Source organism: Macaca mulatta, chromosome 10 (assembly GCF_049350105.2).
Source record: "Macaca mulatta isolate MMU2019108-1 chromosome 10, T2T-MMU8v2.0, whole genome shotgun sequence".
In the NCBI taxonomy this organism is placed as follows: domain Eukaryota; kingdom Metazoa; phylum Chordata; class Mammalia; order Primates; family Cercopithecidae; genus Macaca; species Macaca mulatta.
Genome location: NC_133415.1, coordinates 32222271 through 32238999, shown reverse-complemented (window position 1 = coordinate 32238999; position 16729 = coordinate 32222271). Strand labels below are relative to the sequence as shown.

Genomic DNA, 16729 nt, shown 5'->3' with positions numbered 1-16729 from the left:
CATGGCGCTGTGCCGGAACAGAGCAGAGGCTTTCCAGCCACAGGGCCATGGCTGGGAGGGTGCCCAGCTGGCTCCAGGGAGGCAGTGTGGCCCAGAGGCAGGGATCCCACATTCCACGTGCTGCCTGACTGTGTCCTGCCAGCTGCTCTGGACGGTCGACCCAGGGCAGGATACAGCCTCCGCTCAGATGGCTGAGCCCTCTGAAATGGGTGACCAAAGTTGACCTCAGTGGGGCATCTGGCCAGAGGATGAGAGTGTGGCCAGGACGAGAGCCCCAAGTTGCCAGCGTGAGACCGATGAGCACTATGCGGCGGCTGCAGGGTGATCGGAAGATCCTGGCAGCAGGGCAAGACTTTGAGCTGGGCATCAAATGATGAGATGCAGGAGAACAGGAAGAGGCCCGTGGGGCAGAGGCAGGAGGCCGGAGGAGACCGGACAGGCAGGAGCTGGGGGAACTTAGTGTGGGGACAGCAGGGGCCATGGAAGGTGAGGGTCTGTGGCTTAGGAGGGTCACTTAGGAGGCCTGCCCGGGAGGATGAACCCGTTCAGGGTAGGCGGGTCAAGAGCAGGGAGGCCTTGGGGCACAGATGGTCACACATCGAGGGCCAGGCAGCAGGGTCTGGCTTGGGGGCGGGGGATCTGCGCGGGGCGCTCCCTCCATCTCCCTCAACCTCCCGCAGGAGCAGGCGGGGCTGGCAGTCAGGAGAGTTTCCGGCTGAGGACAAGGAACCCGTTGAGGCAGACAGCAGGGCTCTGTGCAGCAGGAGACCGGCTTGTTTGTGCTGGAGGAGGCCCGGCTGGAGTCAGCGCCCGCGGCCCCCTGGCCTCAGCCTCTGCACCCCCCGCAAGCTGCTACCAACAGCTCTGAGGCCCAAGTTTAACAGCAGCGGCCAGGGGAAATGCCCAGATCCGAGGCAGACCCATCGCCTGTCCCTTTCAGTCAGGGACTCCGCCTGATCTGCCCCCACCCAGCTTTCCTCCCCGTGACCAGTCCAGGATGGGGCAGGCCGGATGGGGCCGCATAAACTTGATAAACAAACGAGGCATGTGGGTTGACGCAGCCCACTTCCACCATGGTCCCGGGAGACCCACGCCAGGGCTCCAGGGCTCCCCGCTGAGATAAGGGGTGGGGGAGAGTGCAGGACAGGTCGTCACATAAAGTTACTTCTGGGGGGGCATCTTTGGCCGAAGCCTGCAAACAGGAAGTGATCAGAGCACCAGGGGAAAGGCACTTTATTAAGAAAGCTTTGGCCAAGCCCCCGCCGGGAGGAGCCCATCCTGGGGCACCGGCCAGGGTGGGAGCAGCCCTGCTAGGGGCCTATAAATACATCTCCTCAGGCCACTAGAGTCGCCCCTGGAGGTCCCGCGGTGTGTGGGGCAATGGGAGGCCATCAAAACCAGCTGACAGCTGAGGAGCCGGGGCTCCGGTTGCCAGGGAAGGGAAGGGGTGGGACGGACTAAGCCCCTGAGGAGCGGAGACCAGCCCTCCTCCCCAGGCTGGGGTCAACCAGATGCCTGGGATCCCAGCCAGTGGAGGTAGCCCCGGGTTCTGTTGGTAAGGCCAAAGGAGGGACCCTCCAGCCAGAAGCACCAGGCCCTAGCCGGGGAGAGGCAGCCTAGGCAGAAGTGCTTCTGGCCTCAACCAATGAGAAGGTAGCTGCAATCAAGTCCACTCGTGGCCAGTAAGAGGCGGTCTTTAGGCGGAACCCTCCCATCTTTGGCCAATGAGACGCAGCCTGGTCGGAGCGCTCCATAACTTGGCCAATGGGGAGGGAGTCGCCCGCTAAGCGCCCGTCAGGCCTCGACCAACAGGATGGGCCCTTCCCGACAGAGCACACTGCTCCAATCCAGGAGCCGCTGCAGGACCTGAGCCAATGAGACGCCTCCGCTAGCCACGCGGCGCTCGGCCAATAGGAGGCCGCCCGTGCCCAAGCGCGTGGGAGGCGTAGGGTGGCAGGCGGCGCTGCGAAGCTGAGGGAGCTGCGCGCGGAGGAGCCACAGCCTGCTACAGGGTGGGCGCGCTCGCCCTGCCCCCCTCGCCCGCCGCCTCCTTGCTCTTCTTGCGCGGAGGCTTCTGGATAGGGGTCTTCTTCCGGGGCGTCTCAGGCGCGGGCACGTCGGTCGCCGCCTTCTCAAGCCCCGGGGTTTCGGTTGCTGGGGGCGCGCGGGCGGGCGAGGCTGGCGGCACCGAGCGCTTGGCTTTCTGTGGGGGCGCCGGCTTCTCCCTGGGGCCCTGCGCGCCCAAGGCCCCCTCGGCGCGGCCCAGGCTGCGAGTCTTGCCGCGCAGCTCCGCGGCCAACATGGAGGCAGCCTCGGGCGCGCTTCGCGGGGGACCGCCGGCGTCCGTGGGCTCCAAGAGGCTCGGGCCGCGGCCCCGCGCTCGGGCCCTGGGCGGCGAGGGCGCAGCGAGGGCCGTCGCCTCCTCGGGCAGCCCGGGGGGCCGCGGCGTTGGGTCGCGGGTCCCGGGGCTGCCGTGCTCGACCGGCTGCGCCGATTTGTCGCTGGGCGTCCGTTTTCTCTTGCTGGGGCTGGGCGCGGCCTCGGGGCCTGGCGGCGGTGGTGACGGCGCACGGCCAGCTGCAACGGCGCTGTGCCTGCCGTGGATCCAGGACACCTTAGGCTTGGTGGCAGGGTCAGGTGGCGGCGGTTTCCTGCGCTCGGGCGATGGCGACAGCGACAGGCCCCCAATCTCGCCCCGGGCCCGGGCCGGCCGGGCCTCGCGTCGGGCCACGCGCGCGTACAGAGCCCCGCCGGGCCCCTCCACGCTGGACGCTGACCGCTCGCTGTCGGAGGACGCGGGGAGGGGCATCGCCTCCTCGGCGGACGCTGGCGTGGTCAAGGGCACGGGGGACGGCGCCGGCGCCTCGACAGGAACAGTGGGGACTTCGGGGTCTCGGCTCTCCTCTGGTGCCTCTGGCAAGGGAAGAGCAGGGTGCTCACAGCCTTCAGGAATAGCTTTAGGGGTTCCAACCTCCAGGCACAAACCTTCACCTTCCCTCCTCTACCCATGCCCTTGGCGCTGTGTCACCCTGGCATCCAGACGTGCCTGGCACAGAGCACCAACCACACACGTAGTTCAGAGCCTCAGTCTGTGCGGCTGACTCTGAACTCAGGCTGTGCCGGGAGTGATGGGTGCATTCATGCGACTGAAGCCCAACCTTGGCCTGGCCTGGCAGCCCTGCCCCGACACCTCTCCAGCCTTGGGAGCCTGCATCATCGAATTTGATGCTGGAACGTCCCCACGGGGGTTCCATTATCCTTCTTTTAGAGATAAGGCTTCTAGTCGGGCGCAGTGGCTCACGCCTGTAATCCCAGCACTCTGGGAGGCTGAGGCGGGTGGATCACCTGAGATCAGGAGTTCGAGACCAGACTGGCCAACATGGTGAAACCCCGTCTCTACTAAAAATACGACAATTAGCTGGGCGTGGTGGTGGGCTCCTGTAATCCCAGCTGCTCGGGAGGCTGAGGCAAGAGAATTGCTTGAACCTGAGAGGCAGAGGTTGCAGTGAGTGGAGATCTCGCCTCTACACTCCAGTCTGGGTGACAGAGCCAGACTCCGTCTCAAAAAAAAAAAAAAAAAAAGGCCGGGCGCGGTGGCTCAAGCCTGTAATCCCAACACTTTGGGAGGCCAAGACGGGCGGATCACGAGGTCAGGAGATCGAGACCATCCTGGCTAACACGGTGAAACCCTGTCTCTACTAAAATACAAAAAAAAAATTAGCCGGGCGTGGTGGCGGGCACCTGTAGTCCCAGCTACTTGGGAGGCTGAAGCAGGAGAATGGCGTGAACCAGGGAGGCAGAGCTTGCAGTGAGCCAAGATCGTGCCACTGCACTCCAGCCTGGGCGACACAGCGAGACTCCGTCTCAAAAAAAAAAAAAAAAAAAAGACCAAGTGATAAGGCTTCTGAGGTTCTGAGTTGGTCACCTGCCCAGGGCATCTGGGGGCACGGGCAAGGGAGGAGACAGGGCAGAATCCCAGCCCGGCAGGCTCCTTTCTGCTATCTGTGGACCCAAGGCTGCAGGTGAAGGTTGAAGGTGCACCCACATACTCTGTGGATCCCTTCCTCCTGTCTCCTCTGCCACCCCCTACCTAAGCCCGGAAACTTCTCTCTGCCTACTTTCCCCCAGAAGCAACCTGGGCTGTGGCCTACCCATCTCCCCACACCTGTCTCCAGCACTGAACAGCAGAGTCCAGCTCTATGGCCTCAGCTCTGTGGCCAACCCTCAGGTACCAGCATGACCAAGCCCTTCCTCTCCATGCTGCCTGCCCCTCTCCTGTGGCCCGCCCAGAACACAGCTTTTCCATGGGACCATTTTGCTGGGCTGGAGTGATGCCCAAGCAGCGCCTTACTCACCCTCATGGGGTACACAGTACACAGGGCCTTCGTCAGTGGTGTCAAACGAGGAGAAGGAGGCCCGAGAGGACCAGGATGGTGAGGGCTGCTCCAGCCCTGAGGGTGGCTCCAGGAAGCTGCAGTTGAGTGTGTTATCCAGGTCGTGGTGGGCCACTGGGGAAGGATGAGGCAGAGCTGCCAAGGGTCCACTCTGCCCCAGCCAGTGCCCTCATTAGCCCCTGCTGTCACAAATGTTGATGGAGTGACCAAGACCAGCCCTACTCTCAGACTGCAGGGGGCACAGGCAACTCAACAGGTAGGGTGACACTGGACCAGGACTGGAGAATGGGTAGAGGTGAACCCAGAAAAGAAACGAGCAAAACGTGTTAAGGTGCAAGGCAAGTGTGTGCAGCCAGGGAGCTGGAAAAGGTTGGGCTGACATGTTGGGAAAAGGCCAGAAAGGTGGGAGACAGGGCTGAGACAGGCCACCAAGGCCTCCAAGCTCTGTTTTAGGCCCTGCCCTGTGGGACTCAGGGGAGCCTTGGAGCACTTCTGAGCCCAAATGCGCAGTGACGGCTGCATTTTTGGTTCAGCCCATCTCAGCAAGCTGCACCCTAGGCCTGGCCTTCAGGGATGCAGACCCCACAACAGGGAGCCCCAGAAGCTGGCTAGCCTGGCCTCCATTCCACAGAGGGATGTGGGGTCCACTCCCACACCTATGTCCCCAGATGCCATGCTGCTAGGTGGGCCAAGGGCTTTTCTTTTTTTTCTCCCTCCGTTTTCTTTTTCTTTTTTTCTTTTCTTTTTCTTTCTTTTTTTTTTTTTTTTTTAAACAGAGTTTTGCTCTTGTTGCCCAGGCTGGAGTGCAATGGTACGATCTCAGCTCACTGCAACCTCTGCCTCTCAGGTTCAAGCAATTCTCTTGCCTCAGCGTCCGGAGCAGCTGGGATTATAGGCATGCACCACCACACCCGCCTAATTTTCTATTTTTAGTAGAGACGGGGTTTCTCCATGTTGGTCAGGCTGGTCTTGAACTCCCGACCTCAGGTGATCCACCCTCCTCGGCCTCCCAAAGTGCTGGGATTACAGGCCTGAACCACTGCGCCCAGCTTGGCCAAGGGGTTTTCTCAGCTGTTTCCTTCATCTCCCAAGGGTCTGAGCCCCCTTCCCCTCCATCTTTAGAAATAAGTGGGAAAGAGAGGAAGAGAGGGTCCACCCAGGTGGGAGTCAGCACGGAGAGAAGCGGCACACCCCACCCCACCCCCATCCTGTTGGTGGGTGGGGACCAGCCTGCCCACTTTCCAGGAGGATCTCTGGGTACTGCTGGGGATGTAGGCAGGAGGGCGGGTCCTCTCCTTGGGGCAGGGCACTCCCGTGCCCACGCATTCCCCCAGCAGCTCTGGCCGGGATATACAGCATTCTCCTACAGACTGGGGGAGCCTGCAGCACCCCGCTGTCCACACACCCCTGATGCGATCACTCTCGGGGCCAACGCTTCTGACGCACGCCCACATCAGCCCGCGCACCTCGACTCCTGCCTTCCTACCCGGCCTCGCCCTCAGCTGCCACATCTCTTACCTTCCCTCTGGTCGCACCTCCTCGCGCCCACGCACATCAACACTCAAGGTCCCCCATTTCCTCACTGAGATCTGGGGCCCCTCACACCCATTTCCCAGCAGCGTCCTGCGTCCAGAGGTGTTTCTTCCAGAGATCCCGCGCTGTCATCCTTACCTACGACTTTGGGTAGTTTCTGCCTGCGGAGCGGGATCCGGGGCAGCTTCATGCTGATGCGACTGAAGCGTCCGCATAGTCGGTGCGGAGCCTTCTTCCTCCCAAGCGACAGCTCCCTGCGGGGGCGGGGCGGGACCCAGGGGTGATAGATCTCGGCTAGTGCGGAGCACAGAAGGGGCGGGGCCACGTCCGGGGCGGGGGCGGGGAAGAGCTGGATCTGGGTCCGGTGGCACCGAGAGGGTGCGGCCTGAACCCAGGCGAAAGCGGGGCAGTATCTGGGCTTACCGGCGCGCAGGGTCCTTGCCCCGGCAAGCGCAGCAGCAGCCGAGCAGCGAGAGCAGCAGGCAGACGAGAAGGACGAGCAGCGCGCCCGCGCCCATCACACCCTTGCGCTGGTTGGTCTCTGTAGGGGATTATGGGGTCAGCACGGTTTCTGGCCCCCCCTGCATTCCTTAACGGGACGCCCCTCATCCACTTACCTAGGTGGCAGGCACCAGTGACCGGGTCGCACGAATCCTCGTGGCAGCTGCAGGCCTGAGCACAGTCCGCGCCGTGGAGTCCGGGCGGGCACGTCACGTTACAGCTGCCGGGACATAGGGTCAAGGCAGGCCACAGCCGCCCCCCTAGGATGCCCCCTACCCTCACCCCTCACCCGCGGCCAGGGCCCAGGGTCCAGGGTCCCAGAACCGGGCTCTCTCGCGCTCCATTCATCGTCTAGGGTTTGAAGCCCAGCCCTGCCCGTGGCACATATTGGGGTGGTGGATGTTTTGGAAACGAATGTTGCACAACCAGTTGGGGGGACCTGGGGGACAGGACCCGTGGTGGCCGCGCAGCAGCGCCCACTGCTGGGGCTGACTTGGGTGGGTGGGAAGAGGGGCTGCTGAACCAGACCCTTGGCTGTAAGTGGAGGTCCCTGCTCCTTCTATACCAACTCGGGGTCACCTCAAGAGCCCACTGACGCAAGCTGGACTGGTCACCAGATCCGGCGCTGAACGTGGGCTTCCCGACATAAGGGCAGGAAACTGCCCTCAAAGAGCCTACTGTCACCCCCTATCTGGGGTAAGGGACCAAGGCTGAGGTGATAACCCAGCCCAGGGTGGAAAGGCAACCTCGTCGGCCCCTGGGGTCTGGCTGGACCCTCCTTTGTGGCAGATACAAGCCCTCCACCCCCTCCCGGTCCCAGGGCACTCACTGGGGCCCGTGGACGCCAGGACTGCACAGGCAGCGCCCCGACTGAAAGTCGCAGTGGCCGCTGCCGCAGTCGGCGCATACGAAGGCGCAGTCCTCGCCGTAGGTGCCATTGCTACACTTGGTCTCGCACCTTGGAAAGATGGGAGGAGGCGTCAGCAGAAATGGAAGCAAACGGACCACAGTGCCCTCGACAGAGGGCCTTCATGGGGGAGGCAGGGCAGGGGGCTGCGTGTCTGGGCCGACGGAAGCAGGGCTGCTCACCGGTCGCCGATCCAGCCCGCGTTGCAGCGCGTACACTTGCCGGTGACATGGTTACAGGCATGCCCGTCTCGGCACGGCGGACAGCGGTGGCTGCAGCCCTCGCCATAGAAACCGGTGGCGCAAGGCTGGTCGCACTTGGTTCCGTTCCAGCCGGGCTCGCACGTCAAGCAGCGGCCCTCGGCTACCGTGCACGGCTGCTGGCCCTTACACTGGCCACACCTGGGGGAGGGGTCGGAGGCTAGGGAAGGCTGGGACCCGCCTCACCCCTGCCCCCATCGGCGGCCCGCCCTTCCACCTCCTCCCTCCCTGGCCGAGAGACCGCGCTTACCGGCGGCGACAGCCCAAGCCGTAGAAGCCGGCGGGGCACGGCTCGCGACAGTACTTGCCGCGGTAGCCCGGCTCGCAGGCACACGTGCCGTCCACAGGGTGGCAGCGGCCGCGGAAGCACTGGCAGTAGCGATCGCAGCGCGCGCCGAACGTACGCTCGCGGCACTGACAGCGGCCGCTCTGCTGCTCGCAGGGAGACGAGTTGCAGGCGCACTGGTTGTTGCAGCTGCGGCCCCACCAGCCTGCGTGGCACAGGCAGGCGCCGGTCTGTGGGTCGCAGCGCGACGTGGCGCTGCAGTAGCACGCGCTGGCGCACTGCGCGCCCCACCAGCCGGGCTCACAGCGGCACGCGCCGCTCCGCGGGTGGCACGTGCCATGCTGGCACTGGCACGCATGCTCGCAGCGCGCGCCCCAGCGCCGCGCGTGACAAGTACACTGGCCTGTCACGTCCTCGCACTGCCCGTGTGGGTGGCAGCTACACAGCTCCTTGCAGTCGGGGCCCCAGAACTGGCGCGGGCACTCTGCGGGGGAGGAGCGGAGGGGGTGGAAGGCCCCGGTGCTTGAGTAGGTGCCCCCAGCCAGCCAGAACCTGCCCGCGTCCCGCACTCCAGCCGCCACCTTTGGGGACCCGCCCCGAAGACGATCCGACCCCGCCCCACCCTGGACCCCGCCCCATCTCTCCAGGATTCCGCCCCACCGACCAATACCGGCCCGACCCCACGCTCACTGGTGTCGCAGTTGGCACCGAAGTAGCCGTGGCGGCAGCGGCACTCGCCAGGCCTCACGCACACCTCGTTCTCCGAGCACGTCGAGTTGCCTTCGCACACCGCTGTGGACCAGACAGGCCAGAGCTGCTGCGCGTCCTAGCCCCGCCCCCGACCCCGCCCCAGGTACCCGGGATGACCACTCACCAATCCCACACTCGTCCCCTTGCTGCCTCCAGCCAGCGCAGCACGTGGGCACCTGGGAGCTGCGAGCAGAGGGAGGACATCTGAGCGCAATGCCCCTCCCCCAGCCCCCATCTGCTCAGGGCTCCTCTGCAGCCTCCTCACAGACTCCCTGCCTCTGCATTTGTGCTCCTGTCCTAGGGGGGTGGTTACTGAGGTCCTGCCAGGCAATGTGTCTGGCAGTGGAGGATTGCCACAAACAGACCTGACCGCCAAGAACTTTCCAGCCCAGAACCGCCACCCCATCTCACCTAACTCCTTTGTGTCTTCCTCCCACAGCCACTAGGCCTGAGAAAAGTGGCCTTGGAGTCCCAGGAAGGACCGCAGTGAGGTAGCAGCCAGGAAGAGGACCATGGGCCTCAGGACCTGCTCAAACGTGAGGGTCTAGGGCATCCCTCCAAGTGGAGGGCCCGGCCTAATGGGTGTCATGGATCCAGATGTGATATGATATGGCATGACAAGGACAGAACTAGGACTGGCTGGGCCACAGGGACACACCTAGATGCCCCAACCCTGGGGCTGAGCTCCACTGGGGAGGGGCAGCCTCTGGGTGGGGGGTGGCATGTAGACACAGTGAGGTGACCACTTGGCAGAGGGGCTTCTGGAGGGAGGTGGGGTGAGGCCCACCCAGCCACTAGGGAAAGAGCAGGCACATGGGGAGTCCTCCATGTGCAGGAGGAAGGTCAAACTGTGGCAAAAGGGCTCAGGGACCAGGGTGGAGGAAGGAACTACTAGAGCATCTGTTTATGCCTTTGTTGTTGTTTTTGAAACAGAGTCTCGCTCTGTTGCCCAGGCTGGAGTGCAGTGGCACGATCTCAGCTAACTGCAACTTCTGCCTCCCAGGTTCAAGCAATTCTCCTGCCTCAACCTCCCTAGTAGCTGGGATTACAGGCGCATGCCACCACACATGGCTAATTTTTGTATTTTTTACTAGAGACGGGGTTTCGCCATGTTGGCCAGGCTGGTCTTGAACTTCTGACCTCAGGTGATCCATCTGCCTCGGCCTCCCAAAGTGCTGGTATTGCAGGCATGAGCCAGCATGCCAGGCTTGTTTATGCTGATGGTCTTCCTCTTGTTCCATTTGATTTGGCTTTGTAGAGTACACAATGCTTTATAGAGTACACAATGCTACCTCAGTAGGTCCTTTCTAACCGCAGCACTTCAGGAGAGCACAACCTCTAAAACCCCGGGTAGATGGGGTATGTGAGCACAAAGGTTTGGAGGCCCTGCCTGAGTGAAGCCATGATGGCTAGAGAGGATTCACAGGAGATGAGCTGGGGTTAGCCCACATTCAGGGGCAGAGGAGGCTGAGAAGGAACCACCACCAAGGCTGCAGGATCCTAGGGTCCCAGCCAACCCAGAACTTCGCCTCAATCCTAAAGGCACTAACAGCCATTCGCACTTTAGAGAAAAGAAGCGTGCTTCTTCACAAGCAGGCTCGGATTCAGTATCTGAATTCAGAACCAGGATGTGGTGGTGGGGGGAGTTTGGAAGGAAGCCTGAAGACCCCAGTGGGATGGGACAGACTGGCTCCTCCACACCATGCATTTAAGGATAGTACGTGCCTGGCACGCTCCTGCCCAGGCTGCAGAAGATGCCCCAACCATTCCCCAGCTAGACAGAATTCCACCCCCTGCACAGAGCACCTGGGCCTCGAGGCCCCTCCTCCCGAACAAGGCTTGGCTCTCCTTCAGGTCAAAGATAGGACCTGGCGAACAGGACCATAAAATCCCAAACTTTGGGGAATCGGTTCAGTGTATTTTCCACGACTAAAACTGAAAACCAGAGACAGGAATACGAAGGCCTGGCTTTTCCTGGCCCCTGCCCCCACATCTCCACCCACCCAGCCCTGACCCAGGGAGCACCAAGGTGCCCAAATGCAGGGAGAACCAGGTCTGCTGGCCATCACCCACCCACTTGTGTCTGCTTCTGAACCGTGGCCACTGGATGGAGAGCCTCTGCAGGTGTCCCTCCTGTGAGGAGCTTTGCCAGGTGGCCTGCTGGAATTGCCCCGGAAGCACTAACCCCCTTCTGCCCTGGACATGCGGTTCTGTGGCTAGGAGCCCAGTTTTAGGGCCACACTCAGCTGGGTTTGATGTCTGGGTTTGCCACTTGCGGTGTGACCTCAGGCATGGAGCTTAAGCTCTTTGAGCTTCAGGCTCCTTAGCTATATAGTAGGGCTCATGGGTTTGGTCCTACTGTAGGAAGATTAAGAGAGCCAAGATGTTTTTAGCCAGGCATGGTGGCATGTACCTGTAGTCCCAGCTACTCAGGAAGCTGAGGCAAGAGGATCACTTGAGCCCAAAGAGTTTGAGGCTGCAGTGAGCTATGATAGCACCACTGCTCTCCAGCCTGGGCAAGAGTGAAACCCTGTCTCAAAAAGAGAGATAGAGATAGGGGAGAGAAAGAGAGAGAGAGAGAGAGAACCCAGACCTATGAAGTGGTTTGGCACATACTAAGCACAAAGGATCCTGAGGGCAGGCTGCAGTGCCTCTGAGTGCACTTGGTCATCCCTGGCTTAGTGGGCACCCAGGCCTAACCCCAGCAGAGCTCATACCCACCAGCAGGACAGAGTCCATTTGGGTTCACTGAGGACAAGATGCTTTCCTTCTTGGAAGGGCTGGCAGAAAAGGCCAGGTGGTGGTGGCAAGCCGACTCTCTGAAGATCTTACAAAGATGGGTGGGGAAAGATGGCCTGCTGCAGGGCCACTCCCATGCTTGCTCTGTAAGTCGGTAAGACCCTGAGGAGCCAAGCCATAGGCTGGGCCCAGGCCCCTCAGCAAGTAAGACATGCTGTGTAGGGAGGCCCAGTGCCGTGGCTCAAGCCTGTAATCCCAGCACTTTGGGAGGCCGAGATGGGCGGATCACGAGGTCAGGAGATCGAGACCATCCTGGCTAACATGGTGAAACCCCGTCTCTACTAAAAAATACAAAAAAGCTAGCTGGGTGAGGTGGCGGGTGCCTGTAGTCCCAGCTGCTCAGGAGGCTGAGGCAGGAGAATGGTGTAAACCCGGGAGGCGGAGCTTGCAGTAAGCTGAGATCCGGCCACTGCACTCCAGCCTGGGCCAGAGAGTGAGACTCGTTCTCAAAAAAAAAAAAAAAAAAAAGACATGCTGTAGGTTTCTCCCTCATAGAGCATTATTTCTTCTGTGATTCAAACCCACTGTGAGTTCTCACACCTTCAAGTTGGCTCATGGTATCCATACCTATCCATGTTCTCCCCCAAATCCAGGCAGAAAGGCTTCTCTGCCTGCCACACCCTTGAGACCCCATACCTGCCTGGCCCTCCTCCTGCCCTGCCTGGACACTTCTCTTCTGGTTTCTGTCCCCATCCTCAGATCTCTCTTCTGCCCACACTAGCTCCCTCGGGAAGCTCACTGAACCCTGACAACACCTTGGACCCTCCAGCAGGGCTCGCCCGTCAATGCTAGACTTGCAAATCCAACTGCCCAATAGATGACGTCACCAGAGGGAGGCCTCATGGGCCTCATGCTCAACCAGCCCAAACCTGAACTCTTGACCTCCTTGCACCCTGAGTCTTCCTTGTCTCAGATAACCCCTGCCTGTCCTTTCAGGCTGGGAGGCTGAGACCTGGAGAAGCATCTCTGGCTTCTCTTTCTTGTCTACACAAGATCCATTGAGAAAAAAGATGCTGAGCTCTAGCTTCTAAAGGACATCTAAAATGGGATCACTTCCCCTTCCCTGTCCCAGCCTTGTGAGAGCCACCCTCCATCTCCCTGGCTTTTTGTAACTGGCCCCAGCTTCCACCCCCTGCCCCTCAGGGTGTGAAGTGTTTGCCACCTGGCAGCCAATCCTGGTCAGATCCCACCCTTTCTCTGTGCAAAGCCCCAGGGGGTCCCATGGCCCTCAGAGGAAAAGTCCAAGTCTTCTGAGCAGTGGCAGCCCACAGTGGCCTGCCCACCCTCACTCTCTGACAGCTCCTCCGCCAGTCCCTCCTGGACTCTGCCCAGCCCCCTGGATCTTTCCTGTACTTCCACAGGCCCTCTGCCTTGGGAACCTTGCCCCAGACACCCACAGGGCCTCTATGCTCTCCTGCAGGCCTGTGCTCACTCACCACCTTCTCAGCGGGTCTCCCCAGACCACCCTAAAGGAAACAGCACTCCCCAACTCAACACCTCCCAGCTCTTGCTAGATGTCTAGACATACTTGCTTTTCTGGACTGTAGGTCTCCTCTGCTACAGGGTCAGGATCTCCACCACAGCTTCCTTACACCAATACAGCCTTGGCACACTGTAGGTGCTTAGGATTTTACTGGCTCTGCACTCTCCTCTCCCCATTCTCCTGCCTCCCAGGAAAGGGAAGGGCTGATGGAAGCCTTGCAAGACGTGGGAGGACAACAAAGGCATGTCCCAGACCCCAGGTGGGCAGGGCCCAGGTGGCTGCCCTTCCCATCGACGCTTGCCACTCATTGACCATAGCGATCCCCACTTAGCCCCATGAGGGGGTTGTGATCCCTAATCCCATTTTACAGAGGTGGAGACAGGCCCAGAGAGGTCAAACGACTTGCCCAGGTCCACACAGCTGGGTAGGGGTGGCACCAGGATCGGAACCCAAACCCGGGCTCTCGGTTCCTGGAGCAGGAGCTTCCTGGGAGGTCTGCAGACAAGGGGAGCGGGAGCAAAGGGCTCTCAGGCTCCGGACAGTTAGAGCCTGGCACTGGACCCCCATCCCTGGTCCCGGGCCTGCGGGGGAAAGAGGACTGGAGTGAGTAGACAGAGCCCACGGCGATCGCGCCCTCCCCCTCTCCAGGCACAGCCCCGCCTGCCGCCGCCGCTGCATTCCTGGGGCCGGGGAGGCCCGGGAGTCGGCGGCGGCGGCATCGATGCGAAGCAGATGGCGGGCCAGGCCGGCCCCCGCCCCGGAGGCGGGGCTCGCAGCGGGGAGGGGTCTGCGCGCCTCGGGACCAGAGTTCGGAAACCCCGCGCGGCCCCCTCACAGCCCCTTGTCTGCGGCGCCGAGTCCCTGGACTCGGCTTGCCCGGGCTCCGTGGCCCAGGCGCCCCGACGCGACCCAGCTCGGAGCCCGGCGGCCGCCTCTGCGGCTGCCAGCGTGTGCGGCGTCCACAGTCCGCGCCAAGGCGCCCCCACACGCCTGATCCTCACCCCTGCGTGGAGATGCCCTTGACCTTGCTGTGGCCTTTGGCCAGCCCACCGGCTCCCCCGACCCCAGCTCCCAACTCCTGGCGTCCGGGGCTCGGCTGTCTGTCCTCCGTGCAAGCTCCCTGGCTCACCCCCCACTCGCCACCGGCCGGGCCTGTCCCCTGCCTGTCCCACATTGGCTTCCCCAGCCGGTGCCCCACCTTTGCGTGGCCACTTCTTGCACCCTGGTTGTCGCCAGGGTTTCCACATCCTCCCGTCCCCTGTGCCTGTCACAGCCCTTCCACCTCCCGCTTCTGGTACACTTCGAGCGCCGGTTCCTCGACGCTCGCCTGGGTCACCACCCTCCCACCCGCGCCCGCTCTAAGACACGAGTCTGCCTTTCCAAGTCTGGCTTGCTCCAGGACCTCCTGGGCTAGCACCGCTCCTCCTCCCCTGACATTCCTCCTCACTCCCACTCCCGGCTCCAGTCGGACCAGTGCGGGGCTTTAGCACATGCAGTTCCTTTTGCTTGAATGCCCTTCCCCGGCATTTCCCCGTGGACTTCACAACTCGGCCAAGGATCCCTTTTTTCAGGTCTTTCCTGACATCCCGGATAATGCGTGTCATCCCCTAGGTGCCCACGGCACTCCGTCCTCCCCTCAGGTGACTTCTCGTCCAGGGTACCCTCGGATGCACGGTCGTGGCCCATGGCCGAGGCTGGGCCTGGAACGGAGTCGCGTTGGCGAGGGAAACGAAGGGGCCCACATTTGGCGTAGGGAAGTTCCGGGAGCCCCCTTCCAATGCCGGGTGCCGCCACCCCACTGCCCCGGGCGTCCCTCTCGGCCCCCTCCCCCAGCCAGGCCGGCTCCTACCCGGGAGCACGGCACACGTTGCGGCCGCGAGGGTTCAGTTCCTGGGGCGCCACGGGGTCCGGCAGTATCCAGAGCAGCAGTAGCAGCAGCAGCGACGGCAGCAGCGGTGACGGCGGCCCCCCGGCTCCCCGGCGCCGCGCCGGCCCGGCCCCCCGGGGCCCTGCGCCCTCCATGAGGCGCGGGGCAGGCGCGGGGCAGGCGCGGGGCGGGCACGGGCGCGGGTGCGGCCGCAGCGAGAGCGGCCGGAAGCGGAGTGCGAGGCCGGGCGGGGGGCGGCAGGAGGGGCGCCGGGCCGGGCAGGAAATTCCACATCGGCTCCCTGATCCCGGGCCAGCCGCGGCCGGCCAGGCGGCAGCGCCCGCCCCGCGCGCCAGACCCCACCCTCCGGCCTAGCCACCGCCCCTCCGCGCAGCCCCCGCCCCCATTCGGCCGCTCGCAAACTTGGGGGCGAACTTGGAGGAGGCCCGCCGAGCGCTGCGGGAAGGAGGGGCCGCCCGAGGAATCCCCGGTTCCCGCGCCTTTCCGTCCGCTCCCGAAACATCTACCGAAGCAGCCGCCCCCGCGCGCCCACTGCGTAGCCAGGCCCGGGACAGGAAGGCGGATGGGGGACACGGCCGCGACTCCACAAGCCCACCCCCGCCCCCAGCGCCTCGGAACCGGCTAAGGGAGTGAGGCCCTCAGACAGCCCAGGTCGAGGCCGAAAGCCAACTCCACAGCACCCCACCGCGAAGTCCTTGTAGTGCTGAGATGTGCGGTCAGCTCCCCCTGCGCACTCCTGCGCACTCAAAACTCGCAAGGGGCGGACCGAGCAGGATGCTTGAGGCCTGTGGTAGACTGGGTCCGGACCCGAGGCCTGGGGGAAGGGGTCTCCGTAGGGACGGATGGGAGAGATGCAGAGGAGGTAGAATGGCCCGGCTGTGGACTGCGGTAGGAAGAAGTAGACAGAAGGAGACCCCCGGGATGGAAACCCTGCAATCCTAGTTGAGGAGTGAAGGGGGCTCGGGGAGTCTGGGCAGTGGGTTCTGCTGGCTGTCGGATTTCCAGGAGAGGTTGGGGCTGGAGTGGGAACTCCTGCATCAGGCAAGGTGGGTAACAACACAAAGCAGAGGGAAGGTGTGGGAAGGGAGCAAGACAGAGGGACAGGCCCTAGGGAGCCAGCGGGGAAGCTGGACTTGGACTGGGAAGCAGCAGGGTGCAGGTCCCCGGGCGGGGGCAACTGGGGCAGACCCACTCTCAGGTCCAAGGAGTTGAGAGCTTGGGCAGGGAGCACAAATGTCCCGTGTGTAGCCAGGTCCTAGTGAGGATGTCTTTTGGGGACTTGGGAGCTGGCAGAAGGCCTGAGCAGGGAGAGGGCACCTGTGTTCTTTGGGGAGCAGGCCACATGCGGCCCACAGGCTCACTGAAGAAGGGCAGGCAGACTCTCTCCAGGTGTGGCCAGATAGCCATGAAAGGTGGGGCTGGAGAAGGGGGCTTGGAGGAGGAGCCACTGAAAGGCCCAAGGCCACAGGTATCACCAGGCTGGTACAGGCAGAGAGTGGGATGGGGAAGAGCAGGCTCCTCACTCAGCCATGTTGGTGCACGAGGGAGGTGGGGTGGGCTGAAAGAGAAGTGGAACCAGTGTGGACACAAATGCAACAACCTGGGGACAAATAAACAGGCCAACCACTTCTGGGCAGCTCAGCCTGGGCACAGCCCTGACCTCAGCAGTGCCCTCCCAGTGCTGGGGCCCCTCCCACGGAGGATCCAGATTACTGCTCCCAGTAAAGGCCAGCAGAGGTCCCAGTGGCTGCAGGGTCTATCCCAGCCCAGCTCCCGGCTTTAGAGGCACTGACCCCCTGGGCTGGAGGGGACACTCACCTCAGCTGGATGGAGGTCATGAACAGGCATATCAAATTCCATCACCTTTCTCCTTCCCCCAGACCTGTTCCCACCCCCATGTGCCACCTCTGTACAGGAAGGGCACCACC

General features: G+C 62.6%; 1 protein-coding gene across 2 annotated transcripts; it reads right to left on the bottom strand.

Moving 5' to 3' along the window:
• Positions 1–1217: 1217 nt before the first annotated feature.
• On the bottom strand, positions 1218–15022 carry SCARF2 (scavenger receptor class F member 2). 2 transcript variants are annotated; one of them, XM_077950676.1, is made up of 11 exons: positions 14763–15022; positions 8756–8814; positions 8572–8673; positions 7846–8365; positions 7518–7736; positions 7258–7386; positions 6545–6648; positions 6351–6468; positions 6066–6196; positions 4356–4508; positions 1218–2913 (listed from the first exon to the last, which is right to left on the bottom strand). In XM_077950676.1, the coding sequence occupies exons 1-11, from the start codon at positions 14933–14935 to the stop codon at positions 2006–2008; spliced, it is 2616 nt and encodes an 871-aa protein (XP_077806802.1). In that variant the 5' UTR covers positions 14936–15022; the 3' UTR covers positions 1218–2005. The 2 variants fall into 2 exon arrangements, with proteins under 2 accessions (XP_077806802.1, XP_015005257.2); XM_015149771.3 differs by having other exon boundaries at positions 6066–6181; positions 14763–15020.
• Between the last annotated feature and the right edge of the window lie 1707 nt (positions 15023–16729).

Bases quoted from the DNA above. Each gene is read 5' to 3' on its own strand.
- SCARF2 (XM_077950676.1), bottom strand. From the start codon at position 14,935: ATGGAGGGCGCAGGGCCCCGGGGGGCCGGGCCGGCGCGGCGCCGGGGA. The intron at 8,815-14,762 runs GTAGGAGCCGGC...CTCTGCTCGCAG, and splicing joins AACGTGTGCCGTGCTCCCGG to CTCCCAGGTGCCCACGTGCT. The intron at 2,914-4,355 runs GTGAGTAAGGCG...TTCCCTTGCCAG, and splicing joins GTACTGTGTACCCCATGAGG to AGGCACCAGAGGAGAGCCGA.